Here is a 24,946-nt window from a genome sequence, read left to right as displayed (position 1 = left end):
ATATTAAGTTCATTTTGTAAATTATGTTAATTATTATCCACTTGGATAAAAGATCCTAAAGCTTATTCTTTGCTTTGTTTGTTTTCCTGTTCACTGTCTTTTTGTTTTCTAGACTGTGTCCGAGGAAACCCATAATGTGTGATGCTCACTGTGTGGACAACCTATCATTTCCAATACTCACCTTGCCTTTTCCTCTTTTTCTGATAAACATGAGAAGACGCTGACCACTAAACCCCCCGGCAGCTGTACTTTAAACTGGCTGAGCACTCCCTCGACTAGGGGCCAGACGAAGTCCCGAGCACCCTGCGACGGAGTGCATCGTATCAGAGTGGATTTCAAGAGGGACCATGACATTGAGAAGGTGTGGGAGGCCGGTGGCCTTAGCCTGCTCACCTCGGTGCCTGTCACACCCAGGGTGCTCTGCTTCCTATGTGCAAGCAGTGGAAATGTTGAGGTAAAAAAACAAAACAAAAAACACAATGCCATTTTTGATAAAGTTCCTTTTGTTCTTGTTCTCTTCTATTAATATGTGCTTTTTCCTCTTAATAGAAAATAATACAGTGTTATTTATTTCTAGAAAGTAGGTTGATAATGGGCCCAGGCTCCTATTCATGAACCAAAGTAGTGTTGGGAATCGACAACAGTGTAGTTGGTACACTCAACTAAAGCCTGTTGCTCCTCTGCCTCTGTAGTTTGTCTTCTGCCAGGTATGCTGTGAACCGTTCCATCTCTTCTGCCTGGGGGAATCTGAACGTCCTCTCCAGGAGCAGTTGGAGAACTGGTGTTGTCGACGGTGCCGATTCTGCCAGGCATGTGGGCGTCAGCACCAGAAAACTAAAGTAAGTCTGATCATCTTTGGCTGGACAGAAGCTGGGTTTACATGGAGCCTAATATTCCAATTGGAATCGGATTAGAAGCCCAAACCGAATAAAAATGTTCCATATAAACACCTCAATCCGAATAAAGAGGCCTAAACCGAATGGAATTTCATTCGGTTTCACAGGGGAAGAATATTCCTTTTCCCAAACCGATCAGATGTCAGATCTTATCATGTAAACGGTGAAACATTGGAATGCTGTCAGGCTGGGTTCTTTCATGCTCCGTCTTGACGTAAATGCGCAGTGACGTTTCCTCACTTGATAAAAATGGTGGCTTCCAAGCGGCAGTGCACGCAGAACTGGTCTGTGGCGGAGAGTTTATTTTTAATACAAACTCTCAAAGACCTGAACATTATCGCACGCTGAGGCGGCAGGAAAACAAGAAATTCTGATCTGTTCAGAAAGTCCACGAAAAACTCAACGAAGCCGGCATCGACCAAAGCGTCGAACAAATTAGAAACTGCTGGAAAACTCTGAAGACCGGCCACTACAAGGCTAAACAGCACAACAACAAAAGTGGATATGATCCCACCAACTTATAAATGTGTAACTAAATGAATGTGTCAACACAATTGCAACGACTGTGCTGATCACACGATGGACCTCCGTCATTGATCAGTCACGTGATGTTTACGTCGCTCTGCACGTGACACACAGCCGTAAAACGGCGGTTCCGATTAAAGGAAGTGGCACATGTAAACACCAGATCGGAATGATCCCATCACATGTAAACAGTAGACCCGAACTCTTCAATCGGAATGAAGAAAAGTCTGCATGTCAGCGTGGCTAGAGTTGCACCTGTTCTCCCCATTGTCTTTCTAAGCCACAAAGTCCAACTGAATGTGTTAAAAATCATGTTTGAAACTTTTCTTCAGCGAAGAAAGGACACATTTTGTGGTTGTTTCTTTTGGCTTTACAAAGCCCGCTATTTGCAACACGTGTGTCTTCTACACTGTGCCACTGTACTATCTGTGCCCATAAATTAGACCAGAACCAAACTGATGCACAGAGCCTGGTTAGCTGCCATTTTTCAGCTGAACTGCCCCCGACTGGAGACCAGACTCCAGTTGCCGGCCAATCAGTCAGTGCCTCTCTTGTTCAGGGTGACAGTGAAGTCAGTAGAAAGAATTTTGTCCACTGTTTGGACTCCTACTTGGATGTTATCAGTTAATTCAAATCACTTAGATACTGTAGACAGTAGGAGCATTGTTTACTTCATTATGATAGTTTTCATGAAAGGCAGTCAAATACTTTGAAGGAAGGAGTCATTTATGACTTTGATTGACTTCCCTCTGACCTCATCGCTGCGGTGGCCTGGAGGCTGAACTCCCAGCTGCAGGTGAAGCAACTCATAGACATATTGGAGCTATACGATTATAAAGATTCCACCTAAAGCACCTTTAAACATTGAGTTTTTCTCTGCTTGACAGTAAGTCTCATGAAACAGTTGTTAACTTGTCTGTGAATGCATTTGTAGGAGTTGTGTAGGGCAGGTTGGCTCTGCAGTGGTGGAAAAGTCAGGTCAGGTTCATCAGTGTGTCACCAAACCCCAACCAAAGTTCTGTCCTGACTGTCCAAGTAGAGCAGGTCCAGCACCTCCCTCCTTCAATGAACCTCCACCCAACAATTCTCCATCAGCAGCACATCCTGCAACAGCAGCCACCAGAACCTTCCTTTACCAGCAGGAAGGTGGAGCAGATCCAGGATCAGTGGGGACGGAGAGAGAGCAGGAGAGCAGGACAGAGACAAAGACAGAGAATGGAGGAAGACAGAGAGACAGAAGGAAAGAGAGGGACAGAGATAAAGAGGGAGAGAAAGGAGGAGAGACTGATGGACAGAGACAAAGACAGAGAATGGAGGAAGACAGAGAGACAGAAGGAAAGAGAGGGACAGAGATAAAGAGAGAGAGAAAGGAGGAGAGACTGATGGACAGAGACAAAGACAGAGAATGGAGGAGGACAGAGAGACAGAAGGAGAGAGAGGGACAGAGATAAAGAGGGAGAGAAAGGAGGAGAGACTGATGGACAGAGACAAAGACAGAGAATGGAGGAAGACAGAGAGACAGAAGGAAAGAGAGGGACAGAGATAAAGAGGGAGAGAAAGGAGGAGAGACTGATGGACAGAGACAAAGACAGAGAATGGAGGAAGACAGAGAGACAGAAGGAAAGAGAGGGACAGAGATAAAGAGAGAGAAAGGAGGAGAGACTGATGGACAGAGACAAAGAGAGAATGGAGGAAGACAGAGAGACAGAAGGAAAGAGAGGGACAGAGATAAAGAGAGAAAAAGGAGGAGAGACTGATGGACAGAGACAAAGACAGAGAATGGAGGAAGACAGAGAGACAGAAGGAAAGAGAGGGACAGAGATAAAGAGAGAGAAAGGAGGAGAGACTGATGGACAGAGACAAAGACAGAGAATGGAGGAAGACAGAGAGACAGAAGGAAAGAGAGGGACAGAGATAAAGAGGGAGAGAAAGGAGGAGAGACTGATGGACAGAGACAAAGACAGAGAATGGAGGAAGACAGAGAGACAGAAGGAAAGAGAGGGACAGAGATAAAGAGGGAGAGAAAGGAGGAGAGACTGATGGACAGAGACAAAGACAGAGAATGGAGGAAGACAGACAGACACAAGGAAAGAGAGGGAGAGACAGGAGGAGAGACTGATGGACAGAGACAAAGACAGAGAATGGAGGAAGACAGAGAGACAGAAGGAAAGAGAGGGACAGATAAAGAGGGAGAGAAAGGAGGAGAGACTGATGGACAGAGACAAAGACAGAGAATGGAGGAGGACAGAGAGACAGAAGGAAAGAGAGGGACAGAGATAAAGAGGGAGAGAAAGGAGGAGAGACTGATGGACAGAGACAAAGATAGAGAATGGAGGAAGACAGAGAGACAGAAGGAAAGAGAGGGACAGAGATAAAGAGAGAGAAAGGAGGAGAGACTGATGGACAGAGACAAAGAAAGAATGGAGGAAGACAGAGAGACAGAAGGAAAGAGAGGGACAGAGATAAAGAGGGAGAGAAAGGAGGAGAGACTGATGGACAGAGACAAAGACAGAGAATGGAGGAAGACAGAGAGACAGAAGGAAAGAGAGGGACAGAGATAAAGAGAGAGAAAGGAGGAGAGACTGATGGACAGAGACAAAGACAGAGAATGGAGGAAGACAGAGAGACAGAAGGAAAGAGAGGGACAGAGATAAAGAGGGAGAGAAAGGAGGAGAGACTGATGGACAGAGACAAAGACAGAGAATGGAGGAAGACAGAGAGACAGAAGGAAAGAGAGGGACAGAGATAAAGAGGGAGAGAAAGGAGGAGAGACTGATGGACAGAGACAAAGACAGAGAATGGAGGAAGACAGACAGACAGAAGGAAAGAGAGGGAGAGACAGGAGGAGAGACTGATGGACAGAGACAAAGACAGAGAATGGAGGAAGACAGACAGACAGAAGGAAAGAGAGGGACAGAGATAAAGAGGGAGAGAAAGGAGGAGAGACTGATGGACAGAGACAAAGACAGAGAATGGAGGAAGACAGACAGACAGAAGGAAAGAGAGGGACAGAGATAAAGAGAGAGAAAGGAGGAGAGACTGATGGACAGAGACAAAGACAGAGAATGGAGGAAGACAGAGAGACAGAAGGTAAGAGAGGGACAGAGATAAAGAGGGAGAGAAAGGAGGAGAGACTGATGGACAGAGACAAAGACAGAGAATGGAGGAAGACAGAGAGACAGAAGGAAAGAGGGGGACAGAGATAAAGAGGGAGAGAAAGGAGGAGAGACTGATGGACAGAGACAAAGACAGAATGGAGGAAGACAGAGAGACAGAAGGAAAGAGAGGGACAGAGATAAAGAGATGGAAAGGAGGAGAGACTGATGGACAGAGACAAAGACAGAGAATGGAGGAAGACAGAGAGACAGAAGGAAAGAGAGGGACAGAGATAAAGAGATAGAAAGGAGGAGAGACTGATGGACAGAGACAAAGACAGAGAATGGAGGAAGACAGAGAGACAGAAGGAAAGAGAGGGACAGAGATAAAGAGATAGAAAGGAGGAGAGACTGATGGACAGAGACAAAGACAGAGAATGGAGGAAGACAGAGAGACAGAAGGAAAGAGAGGGACAGAGATAAAGAGATAGAAAGGAGGAGAGACTGATAGCTGAAGGCTCTGGCTCCATTCTACTGTTAGAAAAAAAAGCTGTTGTCATGCCACAGAAAAATATGTCCGTCCATCATAGTTGTGCCTGACCGAACGCTGCAGGGAGAACTGAGGTTACCAATCCACTGTAATGTTACAGCGAAGTCATTGGGTTGCAGCTGGTCATGTTAACTAGATGGCATTTGTTGCTAACTTGCGCTGTGGTTTGCTGGGACTGACGGATGCTGTTTGATATTTAAGTGATGTCATCCTACTTCTGATCTCTGGTTGCAGCAGCAGCTGCTAGAGTGTGATAAGTGCCGTAACAGCTATCACCCGGAGTGCCTGGGTCCCAACCACCCTACAAGACCCACCAAAAAGAAGAGACTCTGGGTATGAATGCTCTCCATGCTTTCTCAGAGACCCTCACCAGCTTCTCACCACCATGTCCACTGAACTGTCACAGACCTTTGCGTTGCGCTCACACATTCTTCTTTAGCCTCTCCTTTTGTTCACACATTTATCCAGCTTCTCACAACAGTGTGAAATCTATCGACTGGCTTCTCGGTGGCGGTGGAAACATTTGACTCCTCTCACAGCGTCACTCTTACACCATTCATGTTCTTTACACACCTGCTTGCAAGTTTCACTCGTGTAGTCACCAGCTTGTTGGTGTGGTTTTTGTTTTCAGATTTGCACCAAGTGTGTGCGCTGCAAGAGTTGTGGAGCCACTAAACCTGGGAAGTCCTGGGACGCCCAGTGGTCACATGACTTCTCCATGTGTCATGACTGTGCCAAACTCTTTGCTAAAGGTGAGTAGCCAGTAAAACAATGTGTATTCAAAGGAGAGACTTGATAGACTAAAACCTGTGTTTAGGAGACTCAGAGAAAAGTGCCAACTATTAAAGAGAAATATTTGAATCTAGAAAGCTTATAAGTGCTAACATGCTGTCATCTTCTATCACAGGGAACCTTTGTCCACTTTGTGACAAGAACTGTGGCGATGATGAAGACTACGACAGCAAGATGATGCAGTGTGGCCGTTGCAAGCATTGGGTTCATGCCAAATGTGAGAATCTGACAGGTGAGAGAAGCTCAGAAAGGTGGAAGAATAGTGAAGTACAGATCTGCTCCAAGTAGGGCCCTTGATTTAGGGTTTAGCTCATCATTTGTCCTGTCAGTGTCTGTGCAGCAAGTGCCTGTAATGAGAAGGTTGTCATGTTGATGAGTTTTCAAAATGGTCTGAAATTTTATTACGTGCCGTATCTTGACCCGTCATCTCTCACTGTCCCTCAGATGAAATGTACGAGCTGCTGTCCAAGCTGGCGGAGAGCGTTGCCTACACATGTACCAAATGCACTGAACGGCAACCAGCTGAGTGGCGAACAGCACTGGAGAGGCAGCTCCAGGGCTGCATCCGCCATGTCCTCACTGCACTGCTCAACTCACGCACATCCACGCACTTGTTACGCTACAGACAGGTGCGAGGATTCTTCTGTCACAGCCCTTGAGGATTGTTTCTGTTTGTTTCCTCCAATCAGACGTGCTGCCACACAGCAGTTTGAGTATGAGACGCTGAGGTTCTTCATCGGTGTTTCATAGACAGGATGGTTATATATTCATTCTTTCATTTGATCTCCATTATCCTTTCAAGAGTGGCATTATTATGGTGCTGCTCCACTGATGAAAGCATCCAGATGACCCAGTCAGAAGGATTCATGTAGAAGCTCAAACTAAGTGAGCAAATAAATTCACCATTAAACTGAAAAAGAATCTTTCTGGGCTTGTGACAGGCGGTGAAGCCTCCAGAGCTGAACCCAGAGACAGAGGAGAGCCTCCCATCCCGTCGTTCCCCCGAGGGTCCGGATCCTCCAGTCCTAACAGAAGTCACCCCCCCACCCTCTAGCGACCTGCCTCCAGACCTGGAGTCTGTAGAGAAGAAGATGGATCAGGGCCACTACAAGTCAGTGGTAAGTTAGTTTTCCTCTTGAGTTAGTTAGAGTTAGTTAGTCCCCCCCCCCCCCGTGATGCTGCATCTATTCTGTTAAAGATGTTTCCATCAGTGTTCATTTGCTGTTCAGCGTCAAGAGTTTGAGAGTGGAGGATGCTTTGAGGACTCAGGGTACAGGAAAGTCTACATGTGTTTCTTTCAGCTGGACTTCAGTGATGATATTGCACGAATCATTCAGACAGCCATCAACGGTGACTGTGGCCAGCCTGAGAGCAGGAAGGCCAACAGTATGGTCAAGTCTTACTTCATCCAGGTTAGAAACTCCGATCAACTGTAGAACTGAGTTCTCATAGCTTCGGTAAAACCAAAACAAGCCTGTTCATCAAGTTTTTCGACATGATTCGTAAACTTTGACATGGATTGATCATGTATTTGGAGCATAGACTAGGATGTGGTCAAGTCACTGACACACGTGTTTTTTGTTTCTGTCTTCAATGATTTCTGTTGCAGCAAATGGGCCGAATCTTCCCATGGTTCAAAGCAACAGAGTCCAGGTTCTGGGAAAGGCAAAAGGTTTCTTCCAAGTGAGTGTGTGCCACACCGGAGTCAGTGCAGGAGACTGAACTCCCTGCACTGTGCTCAGTGTAAAGTTTCCATCTGTTCATACTTGTAATTATTGAAGCCATCTTTTTGTTTGTTGGATTCTTTTCACAACCTCATGATGTAACGAGCAAACTCAAGAGGGTCTTTGCCCCGAAGTACCTTCGGGCTCAGGCCCTAATCATTTGAGAGAGTGGTCTGAGAATCACACTTGTGTTCGTTGAACAGTAAGAAAATCAGGCACAAGAACAAAAGGCAAAGTTAAGTTATTTAATAAACTCTGTGTGAGGGATGTGTTGCACTCCAGTGGAGTTTCATACTGATGTAATGTGAGCCCAGCCTGAACCGTGGGGAGAAGAACCGTCGCTCTGTAATTACTGACATGAAGAGTCAGATGTGGTTTCTCCAGGAGAAGCTATACCATCATCTGTGTGAAGGAGGGAACTGAAGAGCAGTGAGCTAATATTTATAAAATGTGTGGGCTGCTGGTACCATCAACCTCTGAGATACTTAGTAAAAATACTAGCCAGGAGGTAAGATGAGTGTTTCACATGATGGCCCCTCCAGAGGCAGATCGGCCATGGCAGACGGGTGGATCACCATACGGGGAGACCACCTCCACCACCATAACTGCTGCTAGCTTTCTGTCACTCAGACCAGTTCATTCGACAGTTGTGTGATGGTCAACATTGAGAAACACTTCCTGGCCCATGAGGTCGAGGACTTAAGACTGGGACTCTTTTAAAGGGCCTCAGTAACCAAAGGGAGGAGACCAACAAAGTGGATTCCCCAGGTCTTCGACTGTAGCTTCAGTCAGAGTCAAGTGACGTTTAGTTTCAGTGAAGGTGAATGTCAGAGGCTAAGACTTGACCCTAAGCTCAGAGTCATTAGTAAGACCTTTCAGAGGTCCAGAGACAACACAAAACAATGCGAAGATGATGGTTATCTGGGAGGCACAGTGGGGCAGGGGCAGCACTGCTGCCTCAGCCAGGAGGTTCTGGGTTTGGACCTGGCAGTTTGTGTGCCTGCGTGGCTCCTGTGGACTGAGTACATGTAGATCAGGGTGACTCTAGATTGTCCATGTATGAATGCAAACACACACACACACCAAAATGATGCTTTGCTTGTCGACGCTGACCCAAACAAGGAGAGTGGAAGACCTCCCGGCCTGTGAATTTACCTTCTGGTGTGACGTGTAGAAGACATGTTGGTCACCACTGTGGTGCACAGGCTGCAGTGTCAGGGTGTCTGCTGGGATTGGCTCCAGCTCCCCACAAACCTCCTCAGGATAAACTCAAGAAACCCCCATAGAGGCTTGGTTGTCGTGGTGGTGGTCTGATCTGGAGTGTTCTCGTGGAGCGGAGCAGATATTGATGAGCACGCTCACATCAATGCTTTAGAATAAAACGATCCCGCTGAATAATGGATGCTCTTTACAGGCACGATGGGCTCCTCAGTCCTTCTCTGTATCCCTGTCATGCAACATGAATCTTTACTTTGTAGATGGATGGTAAAGTGTCACTACACACACGCACACACACACACACACACACACACGCACACACTCACTCGTTCTGGCTATTAACCCTCCCAGATCATTTATTGTCTCCAGGCTTCGAGGGAGGTGAACTGGAACAGTGTCACATTTCACTCGAAGGCTCTTTGATTCATATTTGTGGTCTGATTGTGGTTTACTTGTGAGTTTGGTCTGTTGTGTTGTGTATCAAACCTCCGCCCAAGAAACAAATGATCCATCGAGTGGATCTCTGAGCTGTTATTGGATCAATAAATGCCTTGATGAGAAAACATAAACCACACATCGCACCATTGATCCTACCTCGCTGGCACCTTGACCAGGAGAATTTGAGCTGGAAACTTCCTGGGTTGATTATTGGGTGGGTGCCCCCCCCCCCCCTTGTCTGGCCATCCAAACATTTAAGCTAATAAGCATTGAAAATATTTCAATTCAAATACATTTTGGTAAATATGTGAAACAAAGAATAGATCAACTTTAGAAGTCAGAATCTTTTTATTTACCATCTGTCAGAAGACTGTTCTTCTGTTCAAAGACACTGATGAACCAAACCATCACAAGCATGAGCATCTCAGACCACAGTTGTGCTGTCAGTAACAACAAGGTTCGCCTCTGTCGTGGTTTCACCACTGAGCCTGGTCGTGATGAGTGGGAGCGCCCTCTTCTTCTTTACTGTCCGGCAACAAGACGCCACTGAGGCCCATTGCTTCCCTCTAGTGGTTATTCACAGCTCTTGACATACAAAACCAAAGGTGGTTAACAGCATTTACTCGTAGTAGTATTTTTTTATTCTATAATTAATTAGTTGAAAATGTTTTTATGTTGCCAGCACTATTTCTAACACATGCAATCTTCAGAATAAGAGTAACCTCTGTCAAACACGTGGGTTTTTCAGTTCATGATCAGTTCATGATCTTACATGAGGACATCGGTGTCATTTGTAGTTGTTGTTCCACATCAGCTTGAGGCTGTGATGGAAACTGTTTTGATGAGGTGTTGCTCTCCATAACCTGATGGCTCATTGGTCTGAGGTTTGACTTGTGCTCAGTATTGTTTAGATGTAAGAACACTACTCGGTAGTAGGAGCACCAGCAGTAACTGTCCGTGTGGATTGACGTTCACAGCAGTGGTCTCCTTCCCAACGCTGTGCTGCCGCCTTCCCTTGACCACAACTACGCCCAGTGGCAGGAGAGACAGGAGCTCTCCCGTGCTGAGCACCCCCACCTCATGAAAAAGATTATCCCAGCTCCTCGGCCTAAGACCCCCAGTGAGCAAGACTCTCCAGCCTCTCCTCCTCCTCTTCCTCCATCTCTGCCCCCACCACCTCCACTTCTACCAGGTAAGGTAAACTTAAAATATGTGCTCACACAGGCTGCAGACCATCTCATCACTGATAGGTTTCTGATGTTCCACCATCACTTCTTTTCTGTTCAGATGGTGAAGACAGCCCAGAGCTTCCTCCTCCTCCTCCTCCAGGCATTAGTGATAACAGGCAATGTGCCCTGTGTCTAAAATATGGAGACGAGAACACAAATGTGAGTAACAGATCTGATGAGCCAGGTGAAACACACAGGGTTGAGTGTGTCATTTATAAGATGCTGTGTGTTTCAGGAGGGTGGCAGGTTGCTGTACATGGGTCAGAATGAGTGGACCCATGTGAACTGTGCCCTTTGGTCTGCTGAGGTGTTTGAGGATGATGATGGCTCTCTGAAAAATGTACACATCGCTGTTCTCAGGGGAAGACAGCTGGTAAGACCAGTCTTCCAGTTCTGTATAAAGTGTCTTTGTGTCAGAGATGCACCTGACATCCATGTGCTTCTACTCAGCAATGCGAGACGTGTCAAAAGCCAGGCGCCACCGTCGGTTGCTGCTTGACCTCTTGCACCAGTAACTACCACTTCATGTGTGCCCGCCAGTGCCACTGCGTCTTCCTGGAGGACAAGAAAGTCTACTGTCCAAAGCACAGGGACCTAATCAAGGGAGCGGTAAGAACATGGCATCAGTCACACACACACACACACACACACACACACACACACACACACACACACACACACACACACACACACACACACACATATACATATATATATATATATATATATATATATATATACACACACACACACACACATACATACGGCCATGTTGTTCAGCTGCAATTTGAATTTCTGCCTCATTTTACTTGAGTTTGTGCATTTCTCCCCAGGTGGTCTCAGGTTTTGAGGTGACTCGCAGGATCCTGGTTGACCTGGAGGGACTCAGTCTCAGGAGAAAGTGGATGGCGGGACTGGAGCCTGACAATGTCCACATGATGATCGGTAGGGTGGCTGCTGGAGGAGGAGGACAGTCTGTCTTGCTGTGTGCTTGATGTGTTGCCACATGTCCTCAATGCTCATTTAAAGGTATTAAAGGCATGCTGTGTTCAATAGGCTCCATGGCCATCGACTGTTTGGGGGTACTGACTGAACTCTCAGATTGTGAACGCAAACTCTTTCCCGTAGGATACCAGTAAGTATAAGTATTTATTTGTCAGCTTTCTTAAAGTTTTTTTGCTATTTTAAGTTGTTGTCTCTTCATTTATATGTTTCTGTCACGTGCTGAGAGTCTGATTCTGCTCCCTAGCCAGCAATTGGTGCATAAACAACACTACACTTGTCTTTTGACTGTAATTCATCTTAAACACAAAATGAAGTATTCTGAGATGAATTTGACACATATTATTAGTACTAGTATTTTGTTATATTCTCTGTTGGTGTTACAATCCCCCATTTTTATCCCAGGTTCACAATCTACACAGGAACTCGCACGCCAACACTTTGACTTAGAAATGTTTCATGTGTTCATGTCTGCCATGCTGATGTGCAGGTGGCAGACATGCTCCAAGATACATAGGGAACAAGATGACGTCCAGCAAATAAACATGGATCTCAACTATAAATCATTTCGAATACATTAAAAATCAACCATTCCATTCTACACCGTGTCCTTGTCCTCTAACCAGTGTTAGTGATTAATGTATATATCTGATTTAATTGTTACCGGAGCTTGCCATGGCCAGGTCTGTTTGGTAATACTGAATGAATTCCTTGTTTCCAGGTGTTCCAGGGTGTACTGGAGTACTTTAGATGCTCGAAAACGCTGTGTGTATACCTGTAGGATACTTGTTTGCCATCCTCCAGTGGTAGAGTCTGAGCTGAAGAGCACGATGGCTCCTGAAGAGAATCGTACGATAGCACACAGCCCTCCTCCTATAGCAGGTAACCGACACTCTGTCTACACTCTGTTTGCAGGAACCACACTACACGTATTCCATATTTGAAAGTACAACATGTTTGTCAATTTCTCTTTTTTTTTTTTTCTCAAATCAAGATTTTCCTGATCCATTTGAGTCTCCAAGGCGCTCAGACACTCTTTCCCCTGCTAACACCCCCAAGCTCAGGGTTTACACCAGGAACCGTCACCCCAGCTATCCACCTTGCCAGCGCTCTTCAGGACCCAGGCCAATCCCTTTTCCAGGTACAAATATACATACCTGCGATATGTCTTAAGTAGTCATAATTTGTGGGGTTTGAGAAAGGAGTCCTGTGATTTCAAAGCTGTACATTTGTATTTACATGTACTTTCTTTTTTAGGAGGTTCCTCTCAGCCCCAAAGTCATGAGATCTTGGCAGTTGGAGACTCCCTCTTGAACCCTGGCATAAGGAATATTGACTCCAGACGCCACAGCTCCCCCTCTCTCTCTCCTGTCCAGCTGCACAAACAGAGAGGGGTAACCTCACCTCGTCAGATTTTGTCACGACCCCTTACCTCACCTCCTCCCCTGATCCCCTCACCTGCCAGAGACCCTGAAAAGGCCAGACACCCCAACAAAGAGTCAATCGAGAGGGACGACGACAGAGGGAGACTGTTCACCGCTGACAGAAGTAGATCTCAGTCATCTAGAGACCAAGGGTTGAGAAACGCTGACAAGGGAAGAGTGTCAAGTAGAGACCAAGCCTCCAAGGACTTCGATAGGAATAGAACATCCAGAGACCTTGGACAAAAAGACTCTGAGAAGGGAGAACCACCAGCCAAAGAGCAAGAAAGGCGGAAACCACAGAGTAAAGATTCAGGTCTGAAAGAAACAGAGAGGGGAAGACCTCTCAGGAGAGACCCTTTAAGAGATTCAGAGAAGGGGAGACAAGTAATCAGAGACTCTGAGAAGGGGAAACATGCCAGCAGAGAGTCAAGCAATAGAGAGGCTGACAAGAGCAAATCCTCCTCCAGAGATCCCAGCTGTAAGGACAATGAAAAAGCCAAGCCACTCAGTAGAGATTTAAAGGACTGTGTGAAGCAAAGACAATACAGCAGAGAAGCAGGGAAAGATAGATCATCTAGCAGAGACTCTGACAAGGGTAGACCCCCCTCGAGAGAGTCCAGTTATAGAAGCACAGACAGAATCAAAGACACTGGCTCAGGGAAAGATGGCGATCCTAGTAGTCAGTCCAAACAGGCTGGAGGTGAAAGTAAGAGCCCCAGACGGGCCCCTGCAGGCTCAGGCCAGTCCTCCCCTCCTGTGGGCACTGCTGTTTTAACAAGTCAGCAGAGAGGTGGCAGCAGCAAGCAGGCTGATAAGCAAGGAAAGCACGGAGGCAAAGACCAGAATGTTTCTGCAAACCTAAGTTTACTGCCTCATCACCGGTCTACCCCCCTCTCCAGCATTATCCAATCTAAGGACAAACCCAACTCAGGGAAGGAAAGTGGTAGTGGCACTGGAAATGTAATGCCATCGTCACTCCATAAGGACACAGTTGTTGGGAAATCATGCTCCCCACAGCCTTCATTTCAGAGGATGACTGCACGTAAATCGAATATCGATTACTCATCGGGTCCAGCCACTGCAGCAGCCTTGAAGCCTCTTTGGCTGTCAAGGGCACCAGCAGAAGATGACCTTGTCAAACGAAGCTCCATGCAACTGGTGTCCCCAGCTGCAACCCCTGCTGCCAAAGACAAACACCCCAAAGTCAAGACAAGAGGCAACAGAGAGTTGTCCAAAGACCATGAACGGGAGAAGAGTCTGCAAAACAGTAACAACAGCAACAAAGCCCCTCTTCTCAACAATAACACTAAAGCTACAGGCAGCTCCAACACACATGTTACAAACCCCACTTCTCACACCAACAGCAATAGTAAAGCTCAGACACAAGGAGGCAGCACCAAAACCCATGGGAAGGGTCAAGGGGAGAAGCTTGAGAATCAGGGAGGAGAGAGGTCATCCTCAAAGGGCAGAGAAATTTTCTCCTGTCATGAGAGAATGACCAGTTCCAGTGTGGACATGTTCCAGCAGGCTGGTGTAGCACCAGAGAAAGGCGTGAAGACGTCTTCTCAGTCTCACACCAAACCAACAAGTAACCAGTTGCCATTGTCCTCCAGAGAGAAAAAGAAACCGGTTAAAGCCCCTGCTGTAACCCCTCCAAATACTGATATTAAGACTGACTCTAATGGCACCGCAAACGTCGGCAGTACTTCCTCTTCCAGTCCGACAACCATTACCTCCACTGTCTCTCCTGCTGGCCAGGGGACCCGTCGCTCCGCCCGCTCAGCCCTCTTCTCTTCACCCTCTGCCAGCAGTAGTGACAGTTCTGAATCCGACACCCAAACCCCAACAGAGGAGGAAGATTTGCACAAAGATCATCCGCGCAGCGAGCACAGAGACCATCACAGCCTCCTTTCTCAAGGCACTGAGGATGAGGCTGATGGTCCAGAAGATGACCATGACAGAGGTATGGACGATAAACATGAGGAGGACAGCGATGGATCAGGGTCAGCAAAGCGACGCTACCCTCGACGCAGTGCCCGTGCACGCTCTAACATGTTCTTTGGACTTACACCTTTCTATGGGGTTCGCTCATACGGTGAAGAGGACCTTCCCTTCTACGGCGGCGGAGATGGATCCGGAGCCGTGGTTAAGAGGAGGACCGGTGGGCGGAAGAAGTCAGCTGAGGGGCAAGTGGATGGAGCAGATGACATGAGCACCTCCTCTTCATCAGCGGACAGTGGAGAGGATGAGGACAGCGGCATGAAACACAGGGTCAAGGACCCTTATTACTATAACTTCACACGAACAATTATTAACCCCGGTGAGGGGCTTCCATCCATAGAAGGCATAGATCAGTGTTTGGGGCGAGGCTCCCAGCTTCAGCGCTTTCTTAAAGATGAGGAGCAGCAGCAACAGAGGGCGCAAGGAAAAGCTGAAGAAGACATGCTGAGTGCTTTGTAAGTACATATCATGAACGAAGTATATATTTAAGTGTAGCATCAGTTGGCATTTGCCATTATTTTCAATCTTGGTTACTTTCTGACATTGTTGTGGCTTTGTTCAACAGGACTTTGGGCAAGCAGCATATAGGGCAACTTGATGGAATTGATGATGGCTCAGAGAGCGACACAAGCATGTGCACCACCAGCACCACAACCACCACAGCCACGTCCTCCTCCACCCCACAGAAGAGCACTCCTAAGAGAAGGGCTAGGGAGAGGCACGCCGAGAAACTGGACTCTCACGAATCAAGCAAGGAGGCTGACAGCAGAGGCGGTGCAACAGGAGCAGTAAGCAGTAACACACGAGAAGGTAGGAAGAACCAAAAGGAAAATTGTCTCGCTATAGGAAGCGGGGTCAAGTCCCAGCCACAAAGTCAGGATCCTCTGGAAGCCCAGCTGTCCCTCAGCACAGACCTGCTTAAGTCAGACTCTGATAACAACAACAGTGATGACTGCGGTAACATCTTGCCATCAGACATCATGGAGTTTGTCCTGAACACACCTTCCATGTCAATGCAGGCCCTGGGCCAGCAGCCTGAGCCTTCCTCCTCCGAGCTGCTGCTGGATGAGGGCTATGTCGGTGTGGATGTCAACCGGCGCAAAGATATTTTGTTTGAAGACTTTTCCCAGCCACTGCCCAGTGCCGAGAGTGGAGGGGTTGTGGAAAGTAGCGTGAATAGCTCTATTTCAGTTGAGGAGCCCTATCTTCCTCTGGAGCTGCCCTCCGACCTCTCTGTCCTGACCACCCGCAGTCCCTCAGTCAGCACCAGTCAGAACCATACCTCCGGGAGCCTCATCCCCGACACCTCTGACCGCACCATGCTGGGCTTGACATCTGATCCAGAGACCATCAGTGGAGAGAAGAATGGGGACAAGAAAAGAGCTGGGGCAGGTGTGTCGCCATCAGAGAATCAACTTGATGCTGCCACTTTGAGAAACAGGGATACACAAGTCACTGAAGGTCACATGACTCCTGAGCAGTTTATTCCTAGCCCTGCTATTGGCCAAGTGGTTGAAACTCCAGTCACTCAGGATGTTCCGAGGAATTCTGTCACTCCTGGTTTGCCAAGCTCTCCCTCCTTGCCTCTTCAAAGCCAAAAGTACCTCCCCACATCAGCTTCAGCAGCAGGCAGCCCTGGTCCGGTCCCTGGCCCAGGACCATCCCAGCCTCAAGTCTCTAGCCCAGCTGTCATCAAACCGGGCCCTGACAAACTAATTGTAGTCAATCAGCAGTTCCAGCCCCTCTATGTCCTTCAGACTGTCCCCAACGGAGTCACACAGAAAATTAGTGCCACAGGAGTGATGGACACTAGCTCTGTGTTGGGCTCCATGACACTCACCACAGGGTTGAACACTGGTTTATCCCCGGCCCAGCCAATATTTCCTGCTGGTGGCAAGGTCCTGGGAACTATGCCCCACTCTTCCCAAATTCATACATTTCGTGGAGCCACTCAGACAGGCTTCCAGACTGGAATTCCAAGCACCACCTCAGGGCTTCTCATTGGGTTGCCCTCACAGTCTCATGACCAGTCCCAGATTTTGGTCTCTGAGGCCGGCCGGCCACATGAGTTGGGTCCAAGTGTTACCATAGTGTCCAGCCCCTCCTCTCTCGCTACTTCCCCAACTATACTTGCTTCGGCTCATGGCAAGAAGAGGCCTATTTCTCGTCTCTTGCCAAGAAAAAACAAAAAATTGGCCCGCTCACGCAGTCAACCCACTCTGGCCCCGTCTGATGTTGGCCCCCCTAACATGACCCTCATCAACCTGTCATCTCCTCAGATTACCGCTAGCATTCCTGGCCAACCTGGCAGCCTAGTTGAGTTGAGCACCCTCTCCAACTCCCAGCGCAAGGTCCCCAATATTATCAAGAGACCAAAATCAGGAGGGGTTATGTACTTGGATCCCACTACTCTCCTTCAGCAGAGGATACCTAGTCCTGCCCAGCCTGGCATCCTGGGTCATGACTCCTCCACCCACCTTCTACCTTGCTCAGTCTCTGGCCTCAACCCCAGTCAGTCTGTTTTAAATGTTGTGTCAGTGCCCCCTAGTGGTACTGGCCTTCTGGCTTCAGGATCCGTCTCCCTCTCTACCCCTGTCCTCAGCTCTGAGATCACAGGGCCAATCAGCAGTCTCTTGTTTAAGGCAGGCCCTCACGGGCTGGGCCTGTCCGATCAGCCAGTGGTCCTTCAGTCCGCAGGGGCAGCTCCTCTGATGTCACAGCTGGGGTCACCTGTCCAGACGTCTATTGCCAGCAGCATCTGTGTGCTACCCTCCCAGCAGTCCATCAGCATGGCTGTGAACCAGCAAGGAGAGACAGAGGGCAGTAACATCCACATACAGCATCAGTCTCAGCCTTTTAACAGAGCTCAAACTGTGGACTCGGGTCCAAACACTGCTGTTACTTTAGCTCCTGCTACACCTTTAAGCCCAGCCAAAGGACGTGTTGTTGGCGTGTTCACCCAAACACAGACTTCACACTCCCAAAGCAGCAGAACAACTCCCATTTCCAGATCCTCAGAACAAAGGCCACATAATTCCACTGTCGTGGTGTCAGCAGCTGCTTCAAGGGCAGAAAAGGGCAAGCAGAAAGCCAAGAGGACCAGACAGAGTCCAGATGTGAGCGGCGGGAAAAAGCTCAAGGTGTCTCAGGAGCATCACAGCAACCCCGCGGGACGACTCCCATCCAGCCCAAGGTGACATGCTTGTTCATTTGGCTGCTTGAGCTTTATTTTGTGTGCTGGATTTATTTCTGTTGACATGAAGAAATAGGAAAATGTTGCACTGATTTTGTCGGGTGAAATATCCCACCTTGACTAATTCCAACTATAAAACTCCTAGACGATATTCTCGTTTTCATCCTCATCTTCTTTGCCAGCAGTTCTAAAGACCTGAGCTCACCTGAGCCCATGGACACTGGCAAGCCCCCTGACAAGGCCACCAACAGGAGGTATGAGGTCATCCGCCTTTTCCCCCCATCTCCATGCTCACTGTTCCACAGTCTTCTAATGCTTTCTTTTAACCGTCTCCAGTGTGCTTGGAAAAAAGAAGACTTCTGAGGGTTCAGTTTTACCGGGGAAAGTTGTGGAGAAGGACGAGTCATCAGCAGCTGAAGGAGCGGGTTATGTTCCAGTGGTTTCAGCACCCGACCAGGACGGCGGCAGCAAGGACACAGAGTTGGAAAGCAAACCTAGGAAGGGCATCATTTTTGAAATCTGCAGTGAGGATGGCTTCCACATCCGCTGCGAGAGTATCGAGGGTGAGAATGTCTGCTGATATTCCACTGGAAAGAATATCTAATGCCAATTATGTCTCCCTGTGGATATTGTGGCTGCTCCAATTTGACCATTTGGAACATCACACTAGATTATTTGACCAAAAATGCATCTGATTTCCTAACTGTCACGCTAGCATGGACTGTGATAGAACTGCTGATTCGGTGTAACCAATCACAGTGGAGGGAACAGAGTGACCATCTTCTCTCTCTGTAGAAGCTTGGAAGTCGCTGACTGATAAGGTGAAGGAAGCTCGCTCCAACGCTCAACTCCAACAGGTCTCTTTTGAAGGTAGCGGACCACAAACCGACCACAAAATAAAACCATTCCACAGTCCTGTTTTCTCACTGTGGGCCGGTTCCTCCTCTCCTCTCAGGTGTGAACGGACTGAGGATGCTGGGAGTCGTCCATGAGGCGGTGATCTTCCTACTGGAGCAGCTCTACGGCTCTAGACACTGTCGGAGCTACCGCTTCCGTTTCCACAAACCAGAGGAGACCGACGAACCACCCATCAACCCCCATGGCTCAGCACGTGCAGAGATCCACCACAGGTGAGGACAGGACCCTCATTGTTGGAGCTGTTTGTAGAACCGCTCTCCTGGCAGGTTCCACATACCTTTGAAAAATCCTTTGTCTTTGTTGGCTGTAACTTTTCTTTAGCCGGAGGCACTTGGATCTGTTGTTTAAAAGTCAAAAGTGTAGAAAAGAGGTGGAGTTCTTTACAGCACTTTCAGCACATAATAACTGTGTGATGATGACCTCATATTTCCATGTCGTGCTGCTTATCCAGGGACGCACTGTCAGTAGACTGCTCCTTCACTGGGCCGACCTGCCGGAGAGCGGCCAGTCGTCTTCCCAGCAATAATTTTCTTTCCTGCAATATTGAATATTCTGAATTATAAAGTCCTCATCTCTGATTTCAATCCTTTCCACTTGTGTGCCTTCCAGGAGGTCTGTTTTTGACATGTTCAATTTCTTGGCCTCAAAACACCGCCAGCCTCCTGAGTACAAGCCGCAGGATGATGATAATGAGGAGGGACAGTTGAGGACTGCCAGGTCAGTCACCCTGAAGACCAAACGCTATGATAGCACTTGTGCTTGGAGAACGACCAGTCTTCAAATCTGCTTTCATGTTGTATTTTTAGAACACAGAGAAATTATGTTTCTGTAAAATGTGTTTCTGCTGCTGTGGCTGCAGACGGGCGTCGATGGAGCTTCCACTGGCTGAGAGGTTCAAGCGGCTCAGGACCACCTCCAAGGAAACTATCGGGGTCTACAGGTTAGATCTGCTCGACACTTGTTATCGTGACACGCGTGACGACACACAGGTATTCAAAATGGAATGGTCACAAAACATCAGCTTTTTTGATTGGCAGGTCTCCCATTCACGGCCGAGGACTGTTCTGCAAGAAGACCATCGATGCAGGCGACATGGTCATTGAATACTCCGGAAATGTTATTCGCTCTGTGCTCACTGACAAACGGGAGAAATACTATGATGGGAAGGTGAGCATGGAGGACCTCTGCAGACGAGAACGACCAGAGAGCTTCAGAAGCATCAATCCTGCCTCTCCTGTCTTTATTTCTCCAAAGGGGATCGGCTGTTACATGTTCCGCATCGACGACTACGAGGTGGTGGACGCCACGGTGCACGGCAATGCTGCCCGCTTCATCAACCACTCTTGTGAGCCCAACTGCTACTCGCGGGTCATCTCAGTGGACGGCCAGAAGCACATCGTCATCTTTGCCGCTCGCCGCATCTTCTGTGGAGAGGAGCTCACGTACGACTACAAGTTCCCCATCGAGGACGCCAGCAACAAGCTGCCCTGCAACTGCAGTGCGAAGAAGTGCCGCAAGTTCCTCAACTGACAACAGGTTGATGAGGACTGCAGGACTAAGGAAGAGTGGGGGGAACCCCTGCAGGGCTGCGGCCCACGGCAGCGACCGCGGTTCTGTGTCGCACCTCATATGCAGGAAGGGCCATGTTGGAGGAGGGGCCATTTGTAGAATTCAAACATAACGTGCCTCCTTTTCGTCTCAGTTCCGTTTGGCGCGGGAGGTTCCACCTGCTGTCAGGTGACGCTTCTCATTGCAATATTTACTTTATTTACACCCGGACGAGAAACTGTTCCTCCATCATTTTTTTACACTGGCCCATCCTCCCGAGCGTTCCAGAAAGATGCGTCATTCTTGAAGTTGTTGTGGTCCATTAATGCTGAAATTAAAAACTTAGGAGAAAAAAATCAAAGAACTTGGTTCCATTTTACACCAAAGTGCAATTTGATGAAGGGACTCAGAACAGAAATTTTACGAGAAAGAAAAAGAGAAGAAGCTTGATAGAATTTCTTTCTTTAGTAAAAAACGAATCCCGCTGTCAGGAGTTTTATTGATGCTCATCTCCCTGTCTGAATGTGGCCCGATGCCTTCAGAACCACATGGGGATTTAGTGGAACCCTCTGTCACAGCTGGGAGGCAGGTACACCGGACAGCGTTAGCAGGTGGAGCGGCGGCCACAGGACGGAGCAAAGGGAGGCGAGAAACGTAGATGTAAGAAGGTTGTTGGTGGTTGTTGGTGACAGTCGACGCCATCCAACGTTGTGAATTTGACCCCTGGAGTGGGACATTTCAGTGGCTGTGCAGGCGAGTTACTGATGGGAGCAAGGCAGCTAGAGATGCTGGTGGACTGACGGCCGAGGGCCGGGACTGCTCTGCTGTTGTGCTTTAGTAGACGTGTGATTCACTGATTGGTGGAGCCGTGATCCACAGGGAGTCACGCAACGTGCGCCATGTTGCAGGTTTGACTGATTCAATCCGCTGGGACTTTTGAATCACGTTCCAAATTACAGCCGCAAAGAGAACCAAACATGACGCCCTGGAACTGAACCTTTCTCACAGCTTGTGTTTTTCTTGGTCTGTTGTGATCACCATTATTCTGAAATGTTCCTTCTTGTATTCGGTCTTTTAAAGTCTTGTCTGTTATCTGTCTTTTTATCATGGACAAGGAAATATCATGCTTGCTTTTGAAAATAAATGTAAATAATATATATTTTTCTACAAAAAGACTTAAAAGCACTCACTAGTGAATAGCACTTAATGATGGTATTTATATTTTTTAAAGAAGTCGTATTTATTTTAGTGTCATTTTTGTAGGAAATAGAGGTTTACAGACACTAATGCTTGGTCTCTGTTTTGTATTCCGCTGCCTTTTCTAAGTTGTTTTTGTTGTCGTTTTTGTTTTTTGGTTTGTAGCTTGAATGTTTTCTTTGATTCCAAAGACTGGCGCTGGTCTGTGGCGTGGTCCTGTCGGTTTCAGTCCACCAGTCGCTCTTCACCCGGTCGAAGTTGATTATTATTATGATTATTTGTATTTTTGGTAGTTCAGTTCTGGCCGGCAGTCTGTCGGTCCGATGAACTTTTCTTATGCACTTGAGAGAGTTTCAATTGTTGATCCATGCAGATAGATCTCCTCTCTCCAGCCTTATGGTCTCCACACCCATCACTGGCCCGGCCCGGCCCGGCCCGGCCCGGTCCCTGGCAGGCTGCTGCTACCACTCACAGTTGGTCCTCAAAGAGATGCCTTTACTTTCATGCTGCCAGCAGCATTCGCCACACCTGATTCTGTTCAGAACCACTGCATCACGGTGAGCCCTGATTGGTGGATCCACCTCTTGGTCTCCTTGCGTCTCCCTCTGTGGTCAGTCAGCCCCCCTCGCCAGACCCTAACCCAGTAGGACTGGCTGGTTCCTCTCAGTGACTGTAATCGATTACTTTGTGTCCCTTTACATTGCCAGATGTTCTCTGTGTGCTGAGGCCCCCTCCTGCTGTTGTGAAATCAAAGTGGTGACGCAGGCACTGACCAGGCTGACATCACGAGCTCAGATAGTGGCAGAGGTCAGAGGTCAGTCAGCGCCGGTTGGGTCTTCGCCACCTGTGACGGTGACGTTGGAAGCTCCAGTAAAGTGCACTTGACTCTATTCTGCAACAGGCAGGGACCATGCCAGCAGCCCCCCCCCCCCCCCCACACACACACACACACCACAGTGTGCATAACCTGGCTTTGGCTTTGTTTTTCAGTTCAGGTGTTGTCAAAGTCCCGCCCACCAAGACTGGTGAGCTGGCTGGGCGCTGGCTTCTGCTGCTAAGCTCAACAATGAATGTAAAATCTTCTTCACACCCGATGTGAGATTGTTGTTGTTGTTGCTTCGTCAGCTGTTTGTGTTCAGTCATGTGCCAATACCCCCCCCCCCCACACACACACACACACACGGTAGACCTGGACTACACGTAGACTCGACCTCAAAGATGGCGGCAGCAGTGCAAGTCAGCCTGGTTCCCGCTAGCGTAGGTGGAACCGTTCCCCGGTGTCAAGGGCTCAGCCCCGCCCCCCGGGTCAGCAGGTTCCTGGACAGTTAAACGGCGTCTATACAATAAGGAAATGCTCTCTGTTGTTTCTTTGGACTTCATTTCACTGGGCCACACCAGTGGCGCTTCTCCGTCATTACCTGTAACTATACTATAAATACATAATATACGGAAACATGCATAGTAATTTCTTGTACTTTAGTATCTATACAATATATGGAATGGACAGACAAACTTAGTTACAGTAGCAAAACAGCAGATTTATAATGGTTAATAGCAATGTTTCAATGTACTCTATAATGGTTTTGTGTTACAGTACTATCAGAAGAAACTAACGTGCATCATTCTTTTGTATATTAATACCCAGTACCAACTTTGCTGTGCCTGTGAACGTTCCTGCATCAGGGAGGAACGTCGCAGTTTCTCTTTTTCTTTTCTTTCTGGAAAGGAACGGTTTTATGTGATGAGAAGTGTAACTGTATTAATGTGGTTGTGAACTTCTTGAGGTCAGCCATTTATCTGATTTCCCCTGGTTGTTGTAGTGAATGTCTTTCTCTTGTTTTTGTTTGTTTGTTTGTTTGTTTGTTTTTCATCGTACGTTATCACAGGGACTTTTAGACGGCGTACTTGATGTGGTATAAATTAAGATTTTGGTTTGTGGAGACGAACCAGGAGTGTTGAGTTCCCACCAAAATGGCGCTGTCCTTTTGGAAGCCTGTGGCGTCTCCCGAGCAGCTCTCCTCCCACGCTTTGTACTTATCATGTACTGTTTTCAGAGAAAGTCGTAATGCTGAAATAATGATGATGATGATGATGTTGAAAACATTTTAATTTATTTATTTTGTGCAACATCCACCCTGAATTGTTATTTACAAGTCATGGTTTTGGAGAGGTGGAACAAGTACTGAACATGTATTTGTAGTTTTCTAATTGTTTCTTGTATAGAACTCGTCAGCCTCGGTGGGTGTGGTGTGACGGCGGGACGGCGAGGACGGCGAGGACGGATCAGGCTCATGTCTTATGCCTTGAATATACCTTTGTCTTATCAGCACTCCTGCTGCTCTCTGGAGCGACGCGTTCATCAGTTCAGCAGTCACTTCTTCTCCCGGCTTCAACACACAAAATGAAGGAAAACCACAGTGAAAATAAACCACAAACTACTTGGTTGAATGTATAATGAGGAAACAAAGCTGTACATACGTGTAAAAAGAAAAGTTTCTAATCATGTTTATTTTCTATGCACTTTTTTATTTAAGTGATAGTTTAAATAATAAACATGTCTCCTTTACTCGTTCTTGTGTCTTGATGAGTTCTCTGGGTTCCTGCAGCACGCGGACAGAAGAGTTGAGTACGTGCTAGCAGCACTCGCTAACAACAGCAGCTAACAGTAGGACTTACAGTATTGGCAGGCGTCGTTGAGTTACTACGAGGTCAAGCATTGGAACTTCTCCCCCTTGCCTCCTACACGTTTATAGTTCTCTGACAGCGGGAGCGTTCTCACGTTTACAGGGACGGTTCTGGATCCGTGGTCCGGCTCCAGGTCCCCTGTTGGGTTTAGATCCCAGTTTCCTCAGAGCTCCAACATTCCTGATGGCCGTGGCAAAGTTCTCACGATCACGCGTGAGATTTTCTATTCGTAACAAGGTTCCACGCTGAAGCTCGTTGTTCTACCAGGAGAACCTCTGTGTTCTCAAGTCCTTTTTACTGTAAAATGAAACACCCTGAGCCTGCTGGCCTGACCGCCACTCCTCCACATGTTCCTGCACAGCTCCCTCCCTCCACGCGCTCCTCCACGCCCTCCTGCCACACCTCCCTCCACGCCCTCCCGCCACACCTCCCTCCATGCCCTCCCGCCACACCTCCCTCCACGCCCTCCTGCCACACCTCCCTCCACGCCCTCCCGCCACACCTCCCTCCA

At 47.8% G+C, this 24,946-nt stretch overlaps 1 protein-coding gene across 3 annotated transcripts in view; it reads left to right on the top strand.

Moving 5' to 3' along the window:
• The window catches only part of kmt2a (lysine (K)-specific methyltransferase 2A), a 40,833-nt gene extending 16,505 nt beyond the window's left edge, over window positions 1–24,328 (top strand). The window contains exons 8-34 of one of the 3 annotated variants that reach the window (XM_086215349.1): window positions 218–454; window positions 693–839; window positions 5,304–5,399; window positions 5,698–5,818; window positions 5,974–6,090; window positions 6,303–6,487; window positions 6,800–6,976; window positions 7,160–7,270; window positions 7,468–7,541; window positions 10,216–10,430; window positions 10,526–10,626; window positions 10,703–10,840; window positions 10,918–11,076; window positions 11,301–11,412; window positions 11,524–11,602; window positions 12,191–12,351; window positions 12,464–12,610; window positions 12,727–15,349; window positions 15,460–18,087; window positions 18,270–18,341; window positions 18,424–18,650; window positions 18,883–18,957; window positions 19,043–19,217; window positions 19,615–19,722; window positions 19,865–19,945; window positions 20,043–20,172; window positions 20,260–24,328. In XM_086215349.1, coding sequence (XP_086071475.1) covers window positions 218–454; window positions 693–839; window positions 5,304–5,399; window positions 5,698–5,818; window positions 5,974–6,090; window positions 6,303–6,487; window positions 6,800–6,976; window positions 7,160–7,270; window positions 7,468–7,541; window positions 10,216–10,430; window positions 10,526–10,626; window positions 10,703–10,840; window positions 10,918–11,076; window positions 11,301–11,412; window positions 11,524–11,602; window positions 12,191–12,351; window positions 12,464–12,610; window positions 12,727–15,349; window positions 15,460–18,087; window positions 18,270–18,341; window positions 18,424–18,650; window positions 18,883–18,957; window positions 19,043–19,217; window positions 19,615–19,722; window positions 19,865–19,945; window positions 20,043–20,172; window positions 20,260–20,535 — 8,772 coding nt within the window. In that variant the 3' untranslated portion in view covers window positions 20,536–24,328. Of the gene's footprint in view, window positions 1–217; window positions 455–692; window positions 840–5,300; window positions 5,400–5,697; window positions 5,819–5,973; window positions 6,091–6,302; window positions 6,488–6,799; window positions 6,977–7,159; window positions 7,271–7,467; window positions 7,542–10,215; window positions 10,431–10,525; window positions 10,627–10,702; window positions 10,841–10,917; window positions 11,077–11,300; window positions 11,413–11,523; window positions 11,603–12,190; window positions 12,352–12,463; window positions 12,611–12,726; window positions 15,350–15,459; window positions 18,088–18,269; window positions 18,342–18,423; window positions 18,651–18,882; window positions 18,958–19,042; window positions 19,218–19,614; window positions 19,723–19,864; window positions 19,946–20,042; window positions 20,173–20,259 lie in introns of all 3 variants that reach the window. The other 2 variants (XM_086215347.1, XM_086215348.1) reach the window with 2 other exon arrangements.
• The last annotated feature ends 618 nt before the right edge of the window (window positions 24,329–24,946 follow it).

The sequence above is a fragment of the Aulostomus chinensis genome, chromosome 10 (genome assembly GCF_037954235.1).
Source record: "Aulostomus chinensis isolate RoL2024-O1b breed Wild chromosome 10, RoL_Achi_v1.0, whole genome shotgun sequence".
Classification (NCBI taxonomy): Eukaryota; Metazoa; Chordata; class Actinopteri; order Syngnathiformes; family Aulostomidae; genus Aulostomus; species Aulostomus chinensis.
Note: the sequence above shows the minus strand (reverse complement) of the source record. Positions and strands in the feature narration are given on the sequence as shown.